Source organism: Eulemur rufifrons, chromosome 28 (genome assembly GCF_041146395.1).
Source record: "Eulemur rufifrons isolate Redbay chromosome 28, OSU_ERuf_1, whole genome shotgun sequence".
In the NCBI taxonomy this organism is placed as follows: domain Eukaryota; kingdom Metazoa; phylum Chordata; class Mammalia; order Primates; family Lemuridae; genus Eulemur; species Eulemur rufifrons.
The window spans coordinates 14,836,150-14,862,788 of NC_091010.1; the positions used below are offsets into that span (position 1 = coordinate 14,836,150).

General features: G+C 34.5%; 1 protein-coding gene across 6 annotated transcripts in view; it reads left to right on the top strand.

Annotated features, from left to right (window-relative positions):
- Positions 1-26,639, top strand: part of ADK (adenosine kinase) — a 519,965-nt gene that overhangs the window by 397,283 nt on the left and 96,043 nt on the right. For 5 of the 6 annotated variants that reach the window (XM_069461107.1, XM_069461110.1, XM_069461108.1 and 2 more), the window contains 2 exons: positions 14,731-14,766; positions 25,111-25,225. In XM_069461107.1, coding sequence (XP_069317208.1) covers positions 14,731-14,766; positions 25,111-25,225 — 151 coding nt within the window. The remainder of the gene's footprint in view (positions 1-14,730; positions 14,767-25,110; positions 25,226-26,639) is intronic. The other variant, XM_069461112.1, reaches the window with a different exon arrangement.

The following is a 26,639-nucleotide window of genomic DNA, read 5'->3' on the forward strand; positions in this document are numbered from 1 at the left end:
ATCTCTAATCTGCTCTGGCTAATCAAGAATTGATTTTCCTTGTTTATGAGGTGCAGTTCATGTTAATTAGAGATGTAACTCAGATCATTCCATTCAAAAATGATTTTTAGGATTGTTACCATAAAAGTCCCTAGCTTCTATTTCCAAGGTGTTCACTATCTGAATCAGGTCTTGTCCTTGGAACACTTAACAAGATCAATGTATGGTGTATAATCCCTTCTTTTGAAACAAGAAAATTAAGCAGTGCATCTTGAGCTACACATGTGGTGCTGTCTATGATGATGATGTGTGCACTGGCAGTAAAAAATGACAGATTACATAGGACCTATATTAGCATTTATTTACTAGATTTAAAAAAAGTATCGTTTTAAAGTTGTGAAAGTGTACCTTAGCAGGTTATTGCTGGTTATAAGCTCATTGGGACTTATGTTTCTATCGCATATGCTGTAAACTTTCTAATTAAATTGCATGTCAGCAAAATAAAATAGTAGCTTGTCATAAAATTGCTCTCTGTTGATAACTTACCAAGTACTCAGACTAAATCAGGACTTATTTAATATTTATCTCTGTTATTTTGTCTGTATGTAGGGTGTTGTTTTATGGTTTTTGTTTAGTTACTTTTGTTTTCTGCTAATCTTGTTACTTTTATAGCAAATCGTTTAGCATTTATCCTTATTATTCTGCTATATGTACTCTTTGATATCCTATATCTGCCAATAATGTCTGGACTGCATGCATCTTTGACACTATAGTTATAATAAAAAATTCAGGGTAAAATACTCTTCTGGGAAAATCTATTTCCCTGATTTTTTGTGTGATATTGGAAATGAGACAAATGCCAAAATCCTTTAGGGTAACTTCCCAGAACAGGACAACTGCAGATAGGCATAAAATATGGATTGTGTAAATACTCTCAAGGAACATATCAGACCAGCAGTTTCCCAAGTTTTTAGCCAAATCTTAGCTACCATTCTTGAAAATCTCAATGCATATGGATAGATTTTTTTTTTTACGTTTTTTAGTAAAGATTCTATTAAATTAATCAACTTAACTCATTCCAATGCACAGTTAATTCATACTATGTATGAGGCACGCTTTTAAGATGTGATGCAAAACTTTAACCTCAAGAAGCTGATAAACTAAGGGAGAAAACATTATAAATAAATTATAATTCAACATAAGAAATAGCACAATAGAAGAATATATTCAGAGCACTAAAGTCATTCAACACTGATCCCAAAATAAAGTATGAACCACAAGAAATCAAGTCAATGTCAATCTAATGCAGAAGTATTTGAGGGCTTCTCTTTTCTTCTTTGCTTAATATAGGTGAGTGCTTTATCCTTATCATTTGGTAAATCAATAAGGATTTATTATCTATTCTGTACAGAGCAATATGTTAGATACTTTCAGTATACAAAGTGAAAAAGGGTTTCTGTACTAAGAATGTATAATCCAGTAGGGAAGATAAGCTATCTATATAAATAAGTATGTTTCTAGTCTGCACATTATTGCCATAAGAGAAGCCTTCACAACTTCAGCAAAATTCTTGTACAGTGCAGAAAGCCCCTTCTGCAGGTAGAGAAGAGAGACCATGAACAATTCAAAAAGGCTTCCATTAAGCAAAAGATGGCTGAACTAACCCTGGAGGGATGGGTAGGATTCTGACAAGAGTGGTTGAAGGTATTCTAATTCATTTAGTGCCTACATGAGCAAGGTAACACAAAGGCAAAAAAGCCTGGGGCATGTTCAGAGAATAGCAAGTATTCTAGTTTGAGTGGCATCTGGTGCATGTATAAGAGAATAGTGAAAGATCAGGCTAGAAAGGAAAAGTAGGGGCACATTGTGAAGGACCTTTGAAAGTCAGACTATGGAACTGGGACTTTTATCAGGAAGCAGTAGGTGGCTTCTTACGCAAAGGATAATCAGAGTCGATATTCAGGAAGATAAATCTAATGATTGTATGCAAGGATGCATTCAAACTGGGTGAGACAGGTACTAGAGACTGGTTAAGAGACTATAGCAGTAATCTCTGCAAGAATTAGTATAAGATTGACCTAGATTTGAGTCGGAAGGATTGGAAACAAGGGTGTAGATATTATAAGTCTTATGCTTATAAAATGGACTTGGCAGAACTTGGAACTTGTCAGATGCAAAGAGAAAGAAGGTGTCAAAAAGACTCAGGAAGTGAGACAGGATATCTCCTGATGATGTCAAATGGAAGGAATAAAGAAAATTACTCCCCAAAATAGTAAAGACAGAAAAGATTAGAAGGTTGAGAAATGAATTTCTAGAGAAAGACTACATTTAGGGAGGGAGTTAAGCAAATGAAGAAGAAGACAAGCAACAGAAAGGTGAGAGAGAAGAGAAACAAGATATGCAACAGAAAAATAGGGAAGAGAGTTCCTAGGAAAGGTTGGGAAAATTCAAACTCTAAAACACCAATAAAGTCTCATTTTTCACCTATTAAATTATCCAGTGGAGTTGGGAGATCCAAATGAGAGAACTAAAATGTGCAGGAATAAGTGAGGAAAATTGACCAAAGAATTGAAGGAGGGAAAATATTTACCCAGGAAATGAAGAGTAATTAGAGATACAAAGAAATTTGGAGGAGAGTTGAAATTAAAACTCTGAAAGAATAAAGGGAAATGAGTATTCATTTTATTTCTTAAAATAAATATTCCCAAATGTTAAACTGTGCAGAAATTTTTCTTCCCTGGGAAAAAGGAATCAAGTCCTATTCAAAAGGTTAAGAAGAAGGGCTGAGATTGGTGACCTATGAGAAAACAGTTTCTGAGATAGGTGTAGCTGGAATTTGTAATACTATATACAATAAATCAAAATGGTTCTTAACAAAAATAATCCTATATCTCATCTGTTAGCCCGATCATTTTATAATGTTCAGTACAATAAAAATTCCAATACTTTGTAACTAACTCCATGCTGTACTACCTTTAATTCCCAATGTATTAATACCAAAGCAAAACTCATCCTTTATCATAGAGACTACAAAATACTACAAGCAAGCACTATGGTTGGATAATGTGTTATCTCAGATTCCAGCAAGAGGGTCTGTGAGGTAGAAAGATATATTTCTTGATTCCATTCTGTAGACTAAGATGATTGGCTCCTATTTTATTATCAAATGCAGAATATTCAGTGCCTCTTAAAACCTGTTTTTTTTCTATATAGCAAGGATAGGTGAGTCATGCTTTCAATTTAACATTTATTGACCACCTACTATGCACTCTCCTGAGTGTTTTCTGTCATTTTTCTGTGACTTTTAAAATAGTTTAACCTATACATTTGGCCAATTTCTTTTGCATGCACATTAGATTTTTCTCTCTCCTTTTTCTTTTTTCTTTTTTTTGGAGATAGGCTCTTGCTCTGTCACCCAGGCTAGTGTTCGGTGGCATCATCGTAGCACACAGCACCCTAAAATTGCTGTCTCAGCCTCCTGAGTAGCTGGGACTGCAAGCACACCACCATGCCTGGCTAATTTTTTTTATTTTTTGTAGAAACAGGTTCTCACTATGTCGTTCAGGCTGGTCTTGAACTCCTATATTGAATTTGTTTTTAAGACAGCAGCATTATAATACACTCTGTACATAATTACTGTGAGTCAGCTGGCAAGAAAGAAGAAAATAATACAGTGGTTATTGGTAATATTTGGATTGTATATGTTATCCATATGTAAAAATTCCGACCGTGGGAGAAATTACCTTTATTTTTCACTGAGGGTAGGAAACCAGAAGCTTCTCTGTTTTTACATTTTGTTAATAAATTACAATGTAGTACTACAAATTTCTTTCTTATTTAATCCAGTACTCTTTAGACTGTAAATATTACTGGGATTCCTAATTCTATTCTCTCTTCTCCCTCAAAAAACCAAAGACCCAAAGAATAGTGGAGTTTTTGTGATATGTTCTAGTCAAAATAACTCGAAACTAGTGCTCTGTCTTTAAAATCCATGTTAACTACCACATCTCACACCTTACCACTTTACTCATAGTAGATTTTAAAGAACCCAAAACTATACCCTATATACTTGTCCATTTCTGTGTTTTATATATTATTTGTTTCCATTTTGTTTTTACCTTACATTCTAGGAGTTAAATTTGTAAAACTTCCAGACAAGAATAAGTTAGGGCTATTAGAGTATCCCTGGATAGTTTATAGTAGCAATGATTATCATACCTTCACAACTTGGGAAGGGTCATGGGATGTGGAAAATACAAGGACACTGGTGCACATTTGAACTGAAAGGAAATACTAGGAAGGCACTTAACAAGGATGCTGTCTCTTCCCATCTGAGGTCTTCTCTTCCTCTTTTAATCTGATTTTAAACATTGAGCAGTGAAATCTTTCTCATTGTCCTGCATAAACTAGTATCTAAACTTATAAGAATTGGTTATTTAACTTGTCTTTTACTGCTTTTTTATTAACATATGTGATTTGGTCTTTAGATTGTTTTGCTGGTGAAGGAAGGAAATAAAGCCTGTCAAAAGATGCACACTTCAGTTATCTTAAGGTTAGCAGGCTGGAGCCTGCTCTCTATATAGCCTTCAGTTATTCATAGTAACTCAATAAAGAAGAAAAAAGTCTATTTAGAAACTTACTAATATCCTAATTATAGCATAATGCAGGGATCACAAGCTTTTTTTGTAATAGTCCAGGTAGGATGGTCTCTGTCAAACTATTCAATTATTTCAGCTCTGCTGTGGTAGCATAAAAACGACCATGGATAATATGTAAACAAATAGTCATTTGCTGTGTTTCAGTAAAACTTTATAAAAACAAGTGACAGGCTGAATTCATCCTGCATGCTGTAGATTGCTGACCCTGGCATAGTATATTGATTAGAAGGCTCTCTATTGGTTGCAAGAGAGGACTAGGAAAAAACAATGTAAAGATTGTGTTAGCTATGTGGAGCTTTCTTGTTAGTAAGACAAAAAGCAAGAAAATTACAACAATATAGAATATGTAAAGTAAAGGAGGGTTCAGAACTGAGTAGAGTATTTTCTTCAGACGGTTTCAAATGTAGATTACTGGTGAAGTAGAATGTTTATGGTTTAGTGCAGCAGGAACTGTGTGCTTTGTACAATGAGATGTAAAGAGTAGTGTATGCGACATTTAATATATCAGTCAATCTGTCATGTCTGTGACCTGATAGATAAGCTTTTAAACACATTAACTACCATGTGAGTTGTATTTAACTCACGATAGTTTTGAACCCGGGGCCTCATGGAGCATCTATAACTCACACGTCTCTTTATCTTGGGAGCCACTTGGTGTGCAGGCAAGTCATGTTGCCGTGCTGTAGCATACATGTTACACGATGGGTGGCCCCCTGGGCAAAACCCTGCAGTTCTTTCATGAAAATCTTACTTGTTCACATTCTTATTGGTACAATTAATATTGACAATTTAATCCTAAAAATGTGGATTAAATGAATAGAAGTCAATAAATTCCATTTTTATATTTATGTTCACCTTTACATTACATTTAAGCCTGACATGTCAAGAAAAACACTTTATTCTTATGAGCTATTTTTCAAGCTACATTACTTTTTACCCTACGAATTTTCAAGTTTTTATATTACTTTTTTATTGAAAAGAACACAGAAAACAATTTAAAAAGCAAATTTTTCATTAAATTAGAAAGGATCATTTTGTTTTCGAAGTTTTTATTCTGTTTTTGTAATAAAACATCATGGCCCCAAGAAAAAAAAATTTTTTTCTCCTGTGGCAGTCAGTGTGTTAAACCAATAAATTAGGTAGATTACAGGCTTATTTATATACCAGGATCCTTTAGGATCTACACTTTAAGATAGATCCACGCACTGTGTTGAAAGTCATGAAGTAAGAGGGGCCAAACTTATCCTCCTTCCTTAAACAATGCAGAAACCATACAAGCTATACAGAACAGCAGTTTTTAGACATTAGACAACACTGGACAGTGATCCCTGAGAGAAAGAAAACAAATGAGGAATCCCTACAATTGCCATAGCATTCTGCCTGGATAGTTTCCAGTCTGCAATGCAGGAAGGAGATCCCTAACAGAACCCAGCGTTCCAACTGAATTGAGACAGAGCTGAGAATTGGGGGAGGTCAGGTGGGTAGAATTTGCAAGAGAGAATGCCAGAGAAGAGAGAGCCACACGGAGAGTACACACACTGGATATCTGCAGAGGGTTCCCCTTGATTGTTCAGCTGAGTACTGATCAGCATAAGTATGTGAGGAAACTACTAAAGGCCAGGGATACAACCACTCGAAAGGAACAGGCAGCACATTCCCTGAACTCACATAAAACTGATAATTGTTTATGTCCCCAATAGCCAGAGCAGAAAAATCTCTAATATATGGGACATCCTGTTTAGTACTGAAAAGGATATATGTCAGTAGGGGACCAGATTAGCTCTAGATTAAAAGCTGCTCTTATCTCACCTAGCAAAGCTTAAAAATAAGCATGGAAAGAATCAAACTGTTTTCATGTAACCTAACTGAATTGCAGACGAAAAATAAAATATCCAACACCTAAAAACATAAACATTCATAATGTCAGGCAGCTAATCAAAAATTACCATTCATTTAGTGAGAAAGCCACTTTTAAAAAAATAAATGAGTGGCATGCACCAGTGGTCCCAGCTACTTGGGAGTCTGAGGTAGGAGGATAGCTTGAGCCAGAGAGTTTGAGGCCAGCCCAGGCAACATGGTGTGAGACCCATCTGTAAATATAAATAAATAAGTAAATAAAAATTACCTTTCATCCAAAGAAGCAGCAGAGTACAACCCCTAATGAGGAGAAACATTAGTTAATATAGTTAATAGAAATGGATTCAGAAGTGATGCAGGTATTAGGATTAGTTGACAAGACATTAAAACAGCATTTCTGAATATATTCTATATTTCAAGAAGGTAAAAAAAAAAAAGCATGTGCCTGTTAAAGAGAGTCACGGAAAATATAAAAAAGATCTGACTTCTAGTGATGAAAAATACCATACATGAGATGAAAAATACACTGGATGAGATGTGACACTGCAGAAGAAAAGATTAATGATCTTGAAGACATAGCAATAGAAGCTATTCAAAATAAAACACTGCAAGAGAAAACGACTAGAAAAACAAGCAATGTAGCTGTGAGCTGTGGGACAACTTCAAGTGATCTCATCATATACATATTTGGAGTCTAGGGTTGGGGAGGGAGACAAAAAATATTTGAAGAAATAAAGGCTGAAAATTTTCCCAATTTGATGAAAACCATAAATTCACAAATCCAAGGAGCTCAACAAACCAGAAGCAAAAGAAACAAACAAACAAAAACTACACCAAGGCATATCATAATCAAATTGTATAAAATCGGCGATAAAGAAAAAAAAGTCTTTAAGAAGACACATTACATACAAAGGAACAAAGATAAGAGTGACAGCAAACTTACATCAGAAACAATGCAAGCTGGACCTTGGAGCACAGAAAGAAAAATGATCAACCTAGAATTCTATGCCCGGTGAAAATATCTTTGAAAAACAAAAGCAGAATAAAGATTTTTTCAGACATATAAACCTGAAAGAGTTCATCAGTAGCAGACCATCACAGACCATTCAGAAAGCCTCAAATCGAAATGCCAGCTATAACAATTACCTATTATGCTATATGGTCTTGAACATACTCTAATCTTTCTGAGCCTTCAAATTTTCATCTGGAAAATGAAAAGAATGCCAATTTTTAGGATTTTTGTAGAGATCAAATGAGATAAAGGAAAAGAGTTGACATTTGTTGGATATCTCCTTTATGTCAAGCACTTACTATCTCATTAAAAACAAAAATAAAATACCTAATAAGAGTACTACTATCCTGAGAATTTTTTTATGTTATCTTTTCTATTCTTGTTCTTTAATAACTGAAAACTTGGATTGTTCTAGAAGTTAGCCTAAGTGGCTAATCAATCTTGAATTTTGATGAAGCACTTTTTCTAACTTAATTTTTTCTTTAGTTACCACAATTAAATGTGCTTAAAGGTGGGAATAAACAATTCTCCTTGCTAGACAAGACAAATCAGCTAATAAATCACTTTGTGAAAGAGTTAAGCTTCTTATAAACTAGACCTTATTTTTTTGGCCTATGTTTTGGCTGCCTAATGTTTTTTTCAGTCATGTTTATTGAGGTATAATTTATATACTGTCTATCTACTTTTTATTATAAACCTATTGGATAGAGGCCATGACTGTCTTTATAGCTATTCATTGCCCCACAGAGTTTTTGGCACTCAATAAATGTTAAATAATATTTTTATTCAGCATTCTGCAGACAGGAAGCATATGGTAATAAATGTCAGAGCACAGGTTGAAAATCTCCAAAAAGTTATATGCTATATTCCTTGGAAAAGCCAGTACAGATATTTTTGTGAATGAAATTTATTTTAAAAAGAGATTCCCAGATCACATTTTACTTAACAATTTTTTCCAGCCTTCAGTTACTACATTTACAAATTAAAACTGTTCCTTAACAGAAATATTATAAAATGTAAAATAGTATAATACTAATGCAATATCATAAGAAAATATATAAATGATTTTGTAGATAGAATAAAGAAAAGGTAATTCATAGTCTGAAGGACAGCATGAGAAAATATTTAGAGGCTTAAGCAACATAAATCTTTGTTATATATGGTATGAAAAGAAATAGCAGGTAGTTCTTTATTGTTAAATTTCAACATGGCTTAGAGGTATATCACTGCTACAGCTGTTGCAGATCTCACAGTGGTATTAGATTTTGACTCAATATTTTTCTTACCTGAGGATTTTAGCACTACTTAAAAATCTTACTTTAGTCTCAGTAAGGTAATCACTTCTTGAAAATAACAAAAGACGTTAAAAAATTGAAACTAGACTTGATGCCAAAAAATGAATTCCATGGGAAGGATAACATCTCTCGATTAATCTGTGTTGAAGAAATGGTTAACTATAATCAGCTATATGAAAAATTTAGATAGCACGTATCTAAATTTTCTTTCCAGAATTTGCTCACCCTGTGATTGATCTACTGACCACATTTGCTTTGACATTTTTGTTAACATAATTTGAATGAGAAATTATCTAAATTTTTTTTGTTACTTGACCTCTCTAAGGTTTAGGTTCCTCATGTTTAAAATGTGGCCGGGGAATCCAGGCACTGCTTAGCTTGGTGCTTCTGACTCAGGGTCTCTCATAAGACTTTAATCAAGGTGTCAACCAGTTTTGTAGTCATCTTGCTGCTCAACTGAGGGAGAATCCACTTACAAGCCCACTTTTGTGTCTGTTGACAAGCTTCAAATTCTCACTGGTTGTTGGCCATGTGCCTCTCCAGGTGGGTCCTCACAACACGGCAACTTATTTCCCCTAGAGTGAGGGCTCAGAGGGAGGAGACTGGGATCAAGAGAATGAACAAAGCATCCCATTGCTTTTGTCATATATTTGTTAGAAGCAAGTCACTAGGTCCAGGCCACACTCAAGGGGAAGAGATCGTACAAGGGTTTGAATATCAGGATCAGGGGTCGTTGGGAGCCATTTTGGAAACTGCCTACTACACATATAATCCACAGGTAGGACAAATCACTGGATGTACTTTGGATGCTCTGGCATTCATTTGTTTAAACTATCCCAAGATCTTACCAAGAACCTGAATTCAGTAGACAAAATGATTTTACAGTTTCACATAAAATATTTCATTTATTCCTAGCAACAATCCAATGAAATAGATATTGTTAACTCCAATTTTATTGATAAAGAAACTGATGTAATGAGTAACTTCCTCAAGATTACAGAGCAAATAAGCTATAAAACTGGGACTTTAGTGTAAGACTTTTGATTCTAAGCCCTGTACTCTTGCCATTGGCTATAACTGCCTCCTGACCAGTACTATGTTGCATTTAAAGCCATTCAAAGAGAACATTATACCTCTAAATTTATATGCAAATATATGAATTTTTATTTTACATATATAAATAAAGAGAGAGAGATACCATCTTGTCTTAGGCTCTCATTCATACCACACTGTTTATGAGTTACAGTGTTATTGTTTCAAGTATTGTGTCAAAGTCTAATACCTTTATAAAGTCTGCAACAGCTGTAATGGTGATATACCTCTAGACAGATGCAGGTAATCTAAAATTACACTTAGGAAGTAAATCTTGTTGGATGGAGAGATGACAAGGAAAGCGAAAAAGCGGAACTGGTCTGGTGACTCATTCCCCCTTGGCTTGTAAATATACAGAAATCATTGTATTTCTATATAACTGTAACAAATAATTGGAATTGAATTAGGAGTATGGGCAAGTTACGGTTTTAGTTTAATATTGATTACAGATAATTCTACTTTATAAATAAGAACTTGAGTGTTATCAGACAAAATACAAAGAAATAGTTTTTTCGTCACTTGAATATAAAGGAAATAAATAGTTGTCTTTCATACACACAAACATACATTTGAGTTTCTCTTTCCTTTCCTTTATAATCTTGAGGATTGTGCTTTTTAATAATGGTTTGCTAATCCCTTTAAATAGCTCTTAATGTAAGTATTCCATAGTTTTCATTAACCATGAATTTCAGCCTTTTTTTTTAACCTCCATTCAAAAATCATATTTGGGGTTGTCCTACCAGCACCCTTTTAGCTTAGTTGGTGAAGCAGCAAGCCTACTGTAAAACCTAAGTGGCATGGTACAGATGAGAGTCTAAGGCTTTAATTATATGTCCTTTTATTCACAACACTCAATTCCAGGAAGGAAAAAATGACTCTGTTGTTATAAAAGACATATGTGAGTATCATTCATTGTAAACCAAAAATGATACTGTATTATAGCATAGACAACAATGAGAACTGATTCTGAAAATGTGACCTGACTGAGAAACTGAATAATAGTGAAAGTTATCAAAATGGAAAGAGTGTTAATGTGAAATCCAGCCTTCTCAGAAATACTCTTTCCTGGCCTGTTTGCTTTTGCTTTTGTTGCTTGTCATGCATGAATGAAAGTGCTATAATCTCAGGGGAGCAGGAAAGCCTCTGTGTCGGTTGTTTATTTCCTTAATCCCTCCTCCTTTGTGATTTTTGATGTCAGATCTAAAATGGAAAGCCTGTAAATATAATGATTATCACATGGATAATCACCTGCATTAGGAACCGCCCTGCTTCTCCATTCTAACCCGAGCTGTTCTCCACATGTCACATCCACTCTGCGGTTGGATTTTAACCTGACTGCTTCATTAGATTTGTGAAACTCAGTACGAGGCGCCCTGGGGCAGCACAGATGGGGACTTGCTTGTTTTCTTTTCTCACTTTTACTGCGAAGGCACACTAAAAAGTCCTTTTCAATTTAGTGCGATCAGTTCACTTGGAATTACCCCTGATATTTGGAACCTGCCTTACCCTTCTGCCCACCATCTATGCCCATTCTTTCTTCCTTGTTTTCTGACCTAATGCCTTTTCTTTCTGTCCCTTCATGCAGTGAATCTGACAAGTAAAATGCTGCTTAAAATTCTTACTGGGTCAAACTATTCCCCTGTGTTGTTTTGTTTTGCTGAGAGGGAAAAATAAATGTTGTTCCATCATTGTATCTACAAACACCTTCAGATCAGAGGTTAGCTGTGGGAAAGATTGCAGTGATGTGAGCCAGCTGCCTTCTCTAATGGAGTGACTTGGGGCACCAGCCCAAGATCAAAAGAAGGTGGGAGGAAGTCAGAAGATAAGATCATTTTAAGCCACAGAACAAGTGCTTAGCTTCTCTAGTGATAGGGCACAGCTCGGCAAACCTGTGTGAGGCAGCACTAAAATAGAAAATTGAGTTGACTTTTCATAAGTACATCCTTCCTCAGTCAGAAATATGTTGATGCTTGGGTTAGTTTACAGACATGGAAGTGCCTAAGGCCTGGTTCCATTAAAATACAATGGTTTGACATTTATATATATGTTTTCCTACAATTAGTTCTATACTATAACAGATCAGAGTTAATTTCTTATACATTTGTATGAGTAAAACCGGACATTGAAAAAATAATTTAAGTACTGCATGTGAATTTTGAGTATTTATGTCTTGCTGCAATTTTAGTCCTACAGATGCTTCAGTTTAACTTTGTCTTACATTCCTCTGGGGTTCTTTCATACCTCCAATGAAGTTCCACATAAATAAGTAGTTCTAGCAGAGCTTTTCTTTTGTCTTTTTCATATAAGAATTGGCTTGCGGCCGGGCATGGTGGCTCACGCCTGTAATCCTAGCACTCTGGGAGGCCGAGGTGGGTGGATTATTTGAGCTCAGGAGTTCGAGACCAGCCTGAGCAAGAGTGAGACCCCGTCTCTACTAAAATTAGAAATAAATTATCTGGACAACTAAAAATATGTAGAAAAAATTAGCCGGGCATGGTGGCGCATGCCTGTAATCCCAGCTACTTGGGAGGCTGAAGCAGAAGGATTGCTTGAGCCCAGGAGTTTGAGGTTGCTGTGAGCTAGGCTGACGCCACGGCACTCTAGCCCAGGCCATAGAGCAAGATTCTGTCTCAAAAGAAAAAAAAAAAAAAAAGAATTGGCTTGCTTAATTATGACAGCTTAGAAAGCACTACATTGATATCTTTTGAACCTTATCCTTTTTCCTTAATATCCTGGCCAGCAAATATTACTGACTATGTGATGTACAAAGTTTTACTCTAAGTAAATTGTCAAGAAGCTAACCTTGCTTGCACCAGTGTCAAGATCATAAATCAAGTTTTGTTTTGTTTTTGGTTTAGATCACCTAAGACTAACTTGGTCAGGCTTTTGTTTCTCTAGTGAATAGCCTAAGGAGTTGTACTTTCAGCTTATCACTTTCTGTTAACCTCAGTACTCAGCTGTAATCATGCATTTTGACCTTTCTAAACTCTCAAGATGGTTTTCTAAATCTATATGTTATTAGTATATTGGACCATAAGTGCATACATATATTTTTGTACTCAGTATTTTCTTCAAGATGTAGATAATACCCAAATTTGTGCTGGAGACACTGACTGTACTTTCTGCCTTACATGGTTTGGTGCAGCAGTCGTTTTAGTTGAGTTGGATCTGCTCACTACTCAGGCTCAAATCCCATCCTTCTATTAATATCTCTTGGCAAAGATAATTTTGGAGGAATGTAAGTTAAGATGTAGAGGCTCTTGACAGTTGTCTGCAATTTTTTTCATTTTCAAGAGGGAAGTGGAGTTGAAAAGTAATATTGCCTCTATTTTCTTTCAGTCCTAAAATTAAAATATATGCACAAAGCAAAGGAAAGGAAAGGATTTGGTTACACAGATGTGTTTCTGTCATTTGATAACCTGTTATAAGGGGATTAGGGTGTATAATAATGTTTATCAGACTGTATCCTTCAGATATTTAAAATCTAGAAGAATTTTGTCTATTAAAAATTTTTTAATTGTGTATGTTTTTTAGTGTTCAACTTTTGTTACCCTGTCATCTTCTATTAAAGAGAAATTGGAGGTTTTTTGACTCTTCATTATGAAAATTTTCAAACATACAAAAAAGTAGAGATACTGAACCCTCACATATATCTAGATTCGACAGTCGTTAACATTTTTCCATTTTTGCTTCACTTTACTTTTTTCCTAAATCATTCTAAAGTAAATTACATATATCATGACATTTCATCCCTAAATACTTCAGGGTACATCTCTAAAAATTAAGGACATTTTCCTTTTCAAACTGATAATTCCTAATATTATCTAATTTTCATTTCATATTCAAATTTCTCCAGCTGGCCCCAAAATGTCTTTTATAGCTGGTTTGTTCAAAACAGAATCCAATTAAGGTCCATACGTCATTTTCCCCTTACTGCTATGTCATGACGTTGACTTGTTAAAGAGACTAAGCTAGTTGTCCTATAGAATGTCCTACCTTATGGATTTGTCCAGTAGCATTCTCAGTGTATCCTTTAACGTGTTCTCCCATCTTCTGTATTTCTTGTAGACCGCAAGTTAATATTGGACTAAAGTTTTGATTAATTCATGTTAAATTTTTTTTGGCTAGAATGCTTTATAGGTGATGCTGTGAACTTCATACAGCATCATAACAGAAGGCACAGAATAGTTGGTGATCCCACTATTAGTGATGATAAGTGATAGCATAGATCACTGGGTTAAAGTGATGACAGCTTGATCCTTCCATTATAAAGTTATGCTTTGCTCCCCGTGACCAGCATATAATCTGTCATACTTTGATTCCATGGAAATACCCAGGTCCCTATCATGCTTTCACCCAATGAATTTAACATCCATTGATGATCCTTGAATGTAATAAATTTCATTATGAGGATTATAAAATGGTGGTTATTCTGAATCTATATGTTTATTAGCAGACATTCTTCTCTACAGAAGAGCTTTCTGAGAGGTATTTTTTAATTTAATTAAAAACATAACCACCAGCATGTTCCTTAGGTTTCAAATGATTGTCTTTCTTTCCTAAGGTCAGAACACCTGAACTCACTGGCAGCTATAGTAAAAACATACACTACATCTTTATTCCAACTTGTGAAGTGTGTTGACATTATGCTGCCTTTTTTTTTTCTTGTTCCAAGGGAAGAAAGAAATCTTTATTGGTGTAAGAATAAAAATTGAACTATGTGGGTATATTGAGATAATTGTGTAAAAAGAAGACTATTTGAATGAGTTTCAAAAATGGATTATTTCTTCATTACCTAGCACTTTATAATTAACTGTTCTTTTTTTTTTTATTTCAGGAAGCTGCCACTTTTGCTAGAGAGCAAGGCTTTGAGGTGAGTTAACCCACAATTGCACACTAAACAGATCCTAAAGGTTTTTTCTAGCTGATAATGAAGTTCTTTTGGACAGTGATTGATGTGCTATTATACTCTCAGAGCCTCGCAGCAGTTGCCATGGAAACTTGGCAGTCGTCATGGTTTCTTTGTTCTGCCAGCACAGTGTTATGACGCACTCTGCTAGGTCTGCACCCAACATCGCCTACAGATGTTATTTATTGAATTTTGAAAAGCCTCTTGGGAAGCCAAGAGGTTGGGCACGGTTTCAAGCTGCCTCTGCAGATATGGGGCCTGTCAGTTTGTTCAGTTAAAAAGCTACCTCATTAGCTGCATTACATTTCATAAGGATTCACTGCTAAAGCAGTGGTGGAGCAAGACTAAATAATGAAATATAATGTCGTTTAAATAATTTCAACCCTATCACATGTAGATTATCATTATGCAAATTAATTTCCAAAAGGTTGTACTTAACAGTTGTTAGGAACTGATTAATTTAAATCCTGCTCATATAAACTTCCTGTTTGAACCTATTTTCTCTTCTCTTCCCCTCTTTTTTCTTTATAGCATAAAATATACATAAATTTTCTGAAACAAAATACCAATAATGGATTTAATTTCCGGGTCCTGATTTTATTTTCCTGATACAAGTATTATCCTGTCAAGATTCAAAACCTCATGTAGTTGTTGGCAAAATTGCGATAATAGTCAAGACCATGGTTTTTTATTCTGTATTGTATCCATCTTCCAATTGATTGTTAGAAAACACTAATAGGAACCCAGGTTAAGTGACAGAGAATTAACTGAGTTTATGAGGCTTTTATGACTGTGATATTTATTAAGCCAGAACTATGTGGAATGCTCTGTTCTGTACAGCAACTTAAAATGTTGTAGAATAGTAGTTTTTAAAAATTTAACTAGAGCTGTGGAATATAGGAAATCCCTCCTTATTTGCATTCTCAGAATTGTCTTTCATCTAGAGAAGCTGTGAACATTGATTGGATAGTATTAGTAAGCTCACTTTGAACTCTTCAGAGAAAGGTGTTGTATGAATTTGTGATGAAACTGGTATTTAAACGTAGTAAAGGCAGATGCATTATTGAGCAACAAAGTAATACACATGTGTGTTATTCACGTCATAGGACTTGACAAACCAGAGATAGAGCTTCCTCTTCCTAGAGGATGACAGCGAGCATGTGGTATAACTATTCGACTCTCAAGATTCTATGAAAGAACTATTTCAGGGTAGGAAACCCTGCCACATAATACTCAATTATTGGGAACTGTGATAGTTTCTTAGAAGTTTGCATTTTTGTTTTACCATATTCTGGTGAATACAGAGTTGAGTCACATGTAGAGAAAAGATTTACAAGGTTCTTTTTTTTCCTTATTTGTTTCACTTTGTAATTTCCCAAACTGGCAACTATATACATGACAAAATGTAATCAGGAGAATATTCAGTTTAAAGATCAAATGTTTTCATCGTGAGAATATAATGAAAAGTTAGGCCAGGCGAGGTGACTCATGCCTATAATCCTAACACTTTGGGAGGCCGAGGTTAGAGGATTACTTAAGGCCAGGAGTTTGAGACCAGCCTGAGCCATATAGTGAGACCACATCTTCCCCCCCCCCCAAAAAAAAAAACAGGTGTAGTGGCACATGCCTATAGTCCCAGGTACTCGAGAGGCTGAGGCAGGAGGATCACTTGAGCCCAGGAGTTTGAGGTTGCAGTGAGCTATGATGATGCCACTGCACTCCAGCCTAGGCAAGAGAGTGAGACCCTGTTTTAAAAAATTTATATATATATAGAGAGAGAATCATTTTCAGTCATTTTTAAAAGTTTTACTGATTTTAATATTAAAAATTCATATTTTCTGTTGATACATCAAAATCTCCACAGATAAAAGCTTATAGAACATAAATTTGTATCCTGTCAGTTTACTGTGTTACCATAAAAAATATATTTTGGTTCTATAAATAAATTTTGTAGGTACTTGGAAATACAGCATGTTGTATAACAAATAATCATGATCCTATAGTATCTAAATAATAGTTTTTTTAAAAATGGTTTATTAAGCCTGACTAATTCATAATTTTATTGCCCCTTGAGCTACTTTCTTTGAATATGCCTGGTTTACATTCAGTCTTAGCAACAAACTACTTTTTCTATTTTCTACTAACCAGCACTATATTAACCTTTCCATTAGTTCTTCCTTAGTGATTCCAAAATTGTTTCTTTTTGCCATAAATCTGCCATAATTGATTATAGCATATAAACAAAATGATGATGATCATGATCACATACCTTATTATCTTCTGACATAGCAAAACTGCTCTGTCAATGATATTGACAGTGATTTGTTAGATTGGATAAGGCACCTAGTATCTTGATGTGTCCCTTCATGGGTTCCCAAAAACATTATAGGCATTGCAGAATATGTATGAGCCATGAGTGGGATAACCTCAGTAAGCATTGTTAATAAAATATAATCTTGGGGAACGAGGAGGGGCAGGGCCTAAAAAAAAAAAAAAAGAAAAAAGAAAAAAAATAGAATATAATTCTGTGTATGGAACGCTATCTGGAGAAATTCAGTGTTTTTAAAATGTCATTAAAATTTCCTTGGACTGTTAGACAGAAATAAAAAAGCATAGGTTTGGAACTTGGTATTCTTAAGGAATTAAACAAGAATAAATCACTTTATCTTAACAGTTTTCTGTAGGGAAATGTGTTAATGCTCTCAAGTCTACTGTGACAAACTAGACAAAAATCTGCATTTTATCCCTCCAAACTTTAATTTTGCCTTGAAATTTGGAGCATCAGTGAGAAGAGAGAAATGAAAAGATTAAAAGAAAGGAAAGGTGGGCAGTTTTTCCTTTGCACCAGCACTGCTCCTACCCTCATTTTCTATTATAAATCCCAATCAGTTCCCAAAGCCACTGAGTATTGCCACTAGTGATCTGTCTGCTGACAGACCAATCCAAATGCCTCTAAAAATAACCAGTGTTTATTCATCAGGAAATATCCTCAGTGGCATTGTTTATGATATTATGGTTAGCTTCTCTGCAAATTTTAGATAATCTTTATTTTTAAAAAAAAATCTTTAATCTTTAAAATGAATTGCACAATTTTCAGTGAGAAGCAGCAGCTTAGGAGGGCACTGGAGAATGAGATAAAAACTGGAGCTGGGCAGAGCACAAAGCAGAAGAGAGAGGATTTTTTTTTTATAGGTGATGGAAAATTGCATAGTGCCTGATTTAAATGACAGACCTGCTAAGAATTTAAAATGACAATTCTTGGAGTAAAAAGTTTCATAAGACCTTTTATTATTCTGGAAAATCAGTTCAGACTGCTATGTGTTTTTAAATCTACCTTTTCTTGAGCTGAACCAATTAAAGGTTTGTATTTTTAAGACAAAAATAAGGTACTTAAAAGCATGTTTCATTATGAAGCCTTTTAAAAACTATTGAAAATTGATTTAAATTAAATAAAGTGAAGACAATACCTCTAAAACCTAAATATAGATACTCTCTATATTTCATTGTCTCTGCAACAGCTGTATGCCAAATGATGAAGAGAATTCATATCTTCTCTACTGGAGTATTTATTCAGTTTTACTCCAAGCAACAAATTTTAATTTTTTATCTTAAATTTCTACGATATAACATTTCTTTTCATAGAAGAAGCAAAACAATCCTTTTCTCTCTTCCTATTTCCTCCATAGCCCCTGACTACCTAGAAGATCCCAGACTTGTAGTCTTTCTCTGACCAACAAGGACTCTATCATCTTATACTGCTGAGAGAAAAAAATACATAATTGTGCTAACATAGCATCCACTAGTTACATGCAGCTATTTAAATTAAGATTAACTAAAATTAAAATTTAAAATTCAGTCCCTCAGTCAGACAAGGCACATTTTGAGTGCTCTCTAGCCCATGTAGCTAATGACTATTGTATTGGATGTACAGATACAGAACATATATATCATAAGAGAAAATTCCATTGCGGCATCAGATAGAAAGTCCACAGAGAATATTAAAGAAGTGTTGATTCCCACAGAATTCTCTAAAGTGATTCTAAGGTTCTTATCTTCTTCACAAATATAAAGAATGCAATGAATGATCACTCAGAGTTTCTGCAAATAAGACACTAAATCAAGTCCTGCTGGCTAAAAGAGTACAGTGCTGCTTTTATAGGTGCCAGGACCCCCAAAGAGGACAATTTTAAAATAGATTAAGGGAAAGAGATAAGATAGTCTTCTAATTCTCTCCATTTAATCATTTATTTATTCAACAAATATTTACTGAGCACTTACTATGTGCCTACCCTGCTGATAGGACCTGAAGACAAAGTGGAAATGACTAGAGAGTATTTTGTGAAAGAGAATGTGGGAAAGGTTCCTATTTTAGGTATGATGGCCATGGGATGACTCTGAGAAAGTAAAGCCTGAAAAATGCAAGTATCTAGTAATGACAGAAAAAAGCCAGGCAAACAGGGAAACAAATTTCAAACGGAGGGAACAGGAGCACAAAGGCTTCCAAACAAGAAAGAACATAATGTACCGTGTACTCCAGGAAGTGACAGCAGGCCAACGTGACTGGCATGGAATGTGTGAGGAGGGAGCATGAGATCAGGCTGGTGACTGACACATTGTATGAACAGCATAACTATTATGGGAGTTTCTATTTGGAAAACAAAACAGCAAAGGGTATCGCGAGGTGAAGAAATGTGTGGGAGCACCACAATTGGCTGTCTGTAGAAGTAGGTAGATTGTGACAGAATTGTTTAACATTTGTATCACCAGCTTGTTAAAAATAGAATGAAGAGGACATATTCTTTAATTTGGAAGACAGTGCTAAATTTAAGTTATACATAATCACCAGTGACAATAAAAGCATAATTTTACATTTATAAAATGTTTCACAGCTTATAAAATCTTTTCCAACATATCATTAATACATTTAAGGGTCACACAAACCTTGGGAAGTCGATAGGGCATTTATTGGCATATCAGTTCAACAGATAAAAGATAGGCTATGTATCTTGGTCAAGGTTATATACATAATGGAGCCAAAACCAGAGCTTAGCTCTCTATGTCTAGTACTCTTCACTATAAACTGCACTGCTTTGTCTCTCACATACTAATATATTGGAAAAGGAGATTAGATTTCAAAATGACCTTGGAAAGTGAGAAATATCTTGAAACTCAAAAATTGAAATTCACTGGGATAAAATATAACTCAAAATAAATAAGAAAAAAATAGCAAACTTAAATACAAGATCAAAATGACTTGTGAATGTTGCAGAAAAATGATTTAGGATGAACATGCTATAGTTTTGTGATAACAACAACAAAAAGCACATTGCCAGAATTCATAGAAGCAATATGATCAGTAGATAGCATAGACTAGTGGTTAAGACTATGACCCCTGGTGTCAGACTTCGTGAATGCTCGTCCTGGCTCCACTCCTTACATTTGTGACCTTATGCAAGTTACTGACCTCTCTATGATTCAGTTTCTTCATCTGTAAAATGGGTTATTATAAAAGTACCTACTGTCTAGAGCAGTTAAGATTTAATGAATACTTTAGAGCTGTATGCATGGCTCGTAGGGATAATAATAGTACCTACTGCATAGAGAAGTTAAGATTTCATGAGCACTTTAGAGCTATATACATGGCTCATAGTTCAATTATATGAACTTATACTTCTCCTCCCCCTTTTTATCTTTCTCCTCCCTTATTAGATACTGTAATTGAATTCTCAATACTCAAAACTCTTGAGGCCCTTTCTAGAGATTTTGGGGCAACCTAAGGATGTGACAGTTTTAGGGAATATTAAAATGAGAGTCATTAGAGGAAAGAAATTAATATTTATTGTTATTCATATGCACTAAATATTGCATTAAGTGCTTTCACTTACCTTATCCTCTTTCATCCTCTCAACAACCATTTTAACTTTTTATTTTAAAATAACCTTAGTCTTAGAAAAATTGCAAAAATAGTATAGAATTCATTCTTCACTCAGCTTCCCCTAATGTTATTGTCTTACGTAGCCAAAGCATAATCACCAAAACCAGAAGTTCACATGGGTACAGTACCAAAAACTGAACTACAGGCTTTATTCTGATCTCATCAGTTTTTCCTCTGATTTCCTTTTTCTTTTGAACGTTGCATTTCTTTGTTGTGTCTCCTTAGTCTCTTTCACTCTGGGACAATTTCTCACTCTTTCCTTCTTGGTCATTACTTTGATACTTTTGAAGAGAACCAGTCAGTCATTTTGTGGAAAATCCCTCAATTTAAGTTTGTCTTGTTTTCTCATGATCAAGTTGAGCTTATGCATTTTGGGAAGGAAGACCGCAGAAGCAATGTGCCCTTTTCAGTGCGTCGTATCAGGGAGGTACACGATGTCGTAATATCTTATTGCTGGTGATGTTAACCTTGATCACTAGGTTAAGGGTGTTGTTTGCTGGTTTATCCTCTGTAAAGTTACTACTTTCCCATTGTAATTAACAAATATCTTAGAGGAGATACTTTGGGACTATGCAAATATCCAATTTCATCCATTAATTTTAGCATCACTAAATTGATCCCTGGGTTAAGGTGATGTCTGTCATTTTTCACCATTGTGACATTACTGTTTTTTCTTTTTAATGAATAAGTATATTAGGAGAAGATACTTTCTGACTACGTAAATATCCTATTTCAAACTTTTGCCCATGAATTTTAGCATGTTTAGCTCCCAACATCTTTTAATGTGAATTTTTTTTAGTTTTGTAGATGAGGAAATCGAGCCTTAGAGAGATTTATTAACCTGCTCAGGGTCACAGAAATAGTAAGTCCAGATCTGTTGTACTCTAAAATTCTTGTAATTTCATTGTTAAGATGAGTGAGCTTAAGTGTAAGAGAGAAGAACCTAGGGTGGGGTACGAGAAGGGGAAATACTATACAACTAGAAATATGTAGCTATGGGAAGATAAAATTGAGGTTTGGAGAAAAATTTTTATACTCGATGGGAATCAACTCTTGTGGGCAAGCAATGGCTCCTCAAGGCATAGTGAGAAATGTAGATTAGGTGCTTGCTGACAGTGATCCCAGAGTGAGTGGCAAAGAGATTTTGTAGGAAGTGTGGATGTGGATACAAATAGAATAAAGTTTACATAAATCTGGAGAGATTTATGTTTTATATTTGGAAAGTTTACTTCAACCTTTAATTGCCATTTTTATAAGATTTAATTTGAGACATAAGAAAGGTTTCTTTGATTAAATTACCAAAACTCCTATAACAAAATTTGTGGCACAGCATTGGTAGAAAGCAACCGTGGAATCTTATTCTTAATTTATTCCTCATACCACCTTGAAGAAAGGCTCCCTTTTAAAAAACATCTAGTACATGCATGACATTCTGCTTTTAAGATGATTAAGTGAATATGCTTACCTCTTTCATCTTTATTAAATATGAACTGTACTTAATCATGAGCAAAAATCCTATAGTGGTAAAATATATTTGTGCTAAGGAAATTGGCAGAATATATGTGTGTCATTTTAATTAAATGTGTACACTTATTTAAGAGAATGAAGACGTTACTATCATATGGCATATTTTGGTCCTTTCAGCTGTTACTAGTCATTTGTAATAGTCTGTCTCTAGAAACTAAAGGAATTTTTCTCATCAGAGTTCAGGCTTAGTTCTGTTCTAAAATAAGTAACCAAAAGCAAAATAGGCAGCATGTTTGAAAAGTCAGAAGCATTGTCCTACCACAAGTGGCAATTCTTTCCAAAACAACAGTCCTCTGGAAATCATCATATTAGGTATATTAGAAGCTTAGCTTCATATATTATCTGGAATTTCTTAAGTATTTAGTGAACAAACAACATACAAATATTTCACTACAGATTGTCATACCTTTAAAAATGTGATAGTTTCTGATACTGTTTGTAACCATTGTAAACCACCACGACTTGTCTGCTTTGCTTACCTAAATTTTTCTCTCCTATATATCCTATTTTTTCTCTCCTATACATCCTTCATTTATGCCACTCAGATGTATTTTCCCTCTCGTATGTGTTTTCCCCTCTGGTATATCTTTCTCCATAACTATTTGAAACTTTGCACAGTGATAGAGCAAATTACCAACAAACCCCAAACCATGGACAGTTTTAGAGGCCCACTGAATGCAGACATGGATTTTTAAATTCTCTAAAATAGTTGAAAATGCGATTCTAAAAGTCTACCTTTAGCTTAGGAGTTAGATTACAAGATTCCAAAACACTTATTATATAAAACTTCATGGCCTATGTAGTATGAAAAATAGCATCAAGGTTTGACAATTAATTTATAATTTTTTAACTTTATCCCTTTTTTATTATTATTTCAGGATATGATGGGGGTACAAACATTTTGGTTACATGTCGTGCTCTGCCTGCATTAGTTGTGAGTTTATGCACCCCCAGCCCTCCACCTGGCCAGCACCCAGTGAATATTACTACCATGTGAGCACCTTAGAGTTGATCAGTTAGTACCAATTTGATGGCGAGTACATGTGATGATTGTTTTTCCATTCTTGTGATACCTCACTTCGAAGGATGGGCTCAATCTCTATCCAGGATAATATAAGAGGTGCTAGATCACCATTGTTTTTTGTAGTTGAGTAGTATTCCATAGTAAACATATACCACATTTTATTAATCCAGTCATGTATTGATGGGCACTTGGGTTGTTTCCACATCTTTGCAATTGTGAATTGTGCTGCCATAAACATTCGAGTGCAGATGTCTTTATTATAGAATGTCTTTTTTTCCTTTGGGTAGATGCCTAGTAGTGGGATTGCTGGATCAAATGGTATTTATATTTTTAGCTCTTTGAGGTATCTCCAAATTACTTTCCGCAGGGGTTATACTAATTTGCAGTTCCACCAGCAGTGTAAGTATTCGTATCTCTCCACATCCACACCAGCATTTGTTGTTTTGGGGAATTTTGATAAAAACCATTCTCGCTGGAGTTAGGTGATATCTCATTGTAGTTTTGATTTGCATTTCCCTAATGATTAGATGTTGAGCACTTTTTTACATGTTTGATGGCCATTATTCTCTCTTCTTTTGAAAAGTTTCTGTTCATGTCCTTTGCCCATTTATTGATGGGGTTGTTTGATTTTTTTCTTGTTGATTTTCTTAAGTTCTATATAGATTCTTGTTATCAGCCCTTTATCGGATGTGTAGAAAGCAAATATTTTCTCTCATTCTGTAGATTCGCTCTAATGATAGTTTCCTTGGCTGTGCAGAAGCTTTTTAATTTGATCAGGTCCCATTTATTTATTTTTATTGCTGCTGTGATTGCTTTGGAGGTCTTCTTCATAAATTCTGTGCGTAGGCCTATGTTTATAAGAGTTTTCCCAACATTTTCTTCTAGAATTCTTAAGGTTTCACACCTTAGGTTTAAGTCTGTTATTCATCGTGAGTTGATTTTTGTGAGAGGTGAGACGTGGGGATCCAGTGTCAGAAAGGGCTAGCATCTCTTTGTCTCATTTCAGTTCTTTGAAAAAATTTGGCATTTTAGCAACTGTATTATTTCCAAAGTCAGCATAATTATGTTACATAAACCTCTAAAATAATTAAATATTCCTCTTTTTAGAAACCTCTATTTAATTGCAAATTTGAAAACTGACTGGATATTTGCTAATATTAAGGAATTTTTTTTTATTTTCTGAGACAGAGTCTCACTTTGTTGCCCAGGCTAGAGTGCAGTGACATCATCATAGCTCACTGTAATCTCAAACTCCTGGGCTCAAACAATCCTCCTGCTTCAGCCTCCCAAGTAGCCGGGACTACAGGCACGTATCACCATACTCGGCTAATTTTTTTTCTATTTTTTAGTGGAGACAGCGTCTCACTCTTGCTCAGGCTGGTCTCAAACTCCTGACCTCAAGCTATCCTTCCACCTCAGCATCCCAGAGTGCTAGGATTACCGGTGTGAGCCACTGCACCTGGCCAATTTTTTAAAATATGGTAATAGTTATGTGGTTGTGTTTAAGTTGTTACCTTTCAGAAATACATACTAAACATTTATAGATAAAATTACATAGTATTTTGGGTTTGCTTCAGAATAATAGGAAAGACAGGTTGATGAGGGTATAGATGAAATAAGATTCATCATAAATTTCAAATGTTTACATTGATGATGGGTTTCTTGGATGTTACACTATTCTGTTTATTTTTGTATTTGTTAACTTTATTTAAAAAATCTCTTAATAAGTGATCTTTCATCATCAGAAGCTAAATTGTTAATCTAATAAAGTTGTGCTTTGCTATACTGGTTATAAGAATTTTTTCCTCCTTTTTATTAATAGACTAAAGACATCAAAGAGATAGCCAAAAAGACGCAAGCCCTGCCAAAGGTGAACTCAAAGAGGCAGCGAATTGTGGTCTTCACCCAAGGGAGAGATGACACCATAATGGCTACAGGTACATGTGGGAACTATGTGAGAAATCCAGTATTATAGAGATTAATCATTTATAAGAAAAATTCTGTATTCTTTCTATTATATATTCAAAGCAATGTACCTTTATAGTTTTTTACTAAATATTCCTACCCTCGATCTCAGTAGAAAAGATTTCATTTTCAAGAAGATAATTTATTTAAATTCAGTGGAATGAAACCACTTTGATATACTTCATAGTTTATTTACTTTGATATTTTGGAGGTTTTTTCAGTCAAGAAATGTCTTTCCTAACAAAAAGAATATATCTTACTAGTAAAATACTTGTGCTAGAATGAAATAAATTTACTCAATTATGAATAAATAAAATCCAGAAATAAGTTAACTTCCTCAGATTTTCCTTCAAGAAGAAAATTTCATTTTTGTTTTTACTAGCCATCTATTTTATAGCACTCATAAAAAAATAGGAATTTTATCTAGTAAACATGTTATTGATTAAAATGATTAATACTGTTTATATGATGCTACCTACTATTAAAGCCAAAATATAACGCTTTTAATTCTGTCTGAACAATCCAGGTTAAAACCAATCAGTTGATTAATAATTATTGTAAACAGTAGCAATTATTAATATTACCTTTGTGTTCAGTTCTCTGGTAAACACTGAAATATAAGAAATGGCCTTAAAGATCTAACTGGGAAATGAATTTCATACACGTAAAATATGAATACAAAGTAAAGTGTAATTAGACTTATTTATTGTTGCAAACTATATGGGTTGTATTGACTCGGAGGAGATCACTAAAGCTTGAAGAAAGATGTTACAGTGAACATGAAGTACATTTTTGTTGGATTAGATATAAAGCCTGAAAAGTGTCAAAGATGAAATATTGTATTTGGGGACCCTAGAAGTAATTCATCCCAACGTTCTTACTTTACTTATTTCTTTTTAAAAATAAATTTTATTGTGTATATTTAAGGTTTACAGCATGATGTTGTGGGATACATAGATACATATAGATCAACTTTCTTATTTTAGAATAGTTAAAAGCAAGATTCAGAGATTTGCTTCAAAAAACATTTCAGAATAATTCAGTGACTATAAAGTAGTAGTATAGATGAAATGAGAGTGGTCATAAATTAATTGTTGAAACTGGGCAGTGCCTATATGAGGGTCATGATGTTATTATCTCCACTTGTGTGTATGTTTGAAATTATCCATAATTAAAGCATTACAAAGAAAGAAAATTTAAAAATAATTTTTCAAACAAGATTCAGAGATGTTAAGTGGCTTTCCCAAGACACATTGATATCCTTGCTAAGCCTTAAATTCTAGAAAGGATTTAAAGAAAGGAGGGCACTCCAGTCAAAGAGGATCATGTAAGCAAAGGCACTAGGTACTATGTAATCTTTTATTATTATGGCAGGAAAAGCCATGT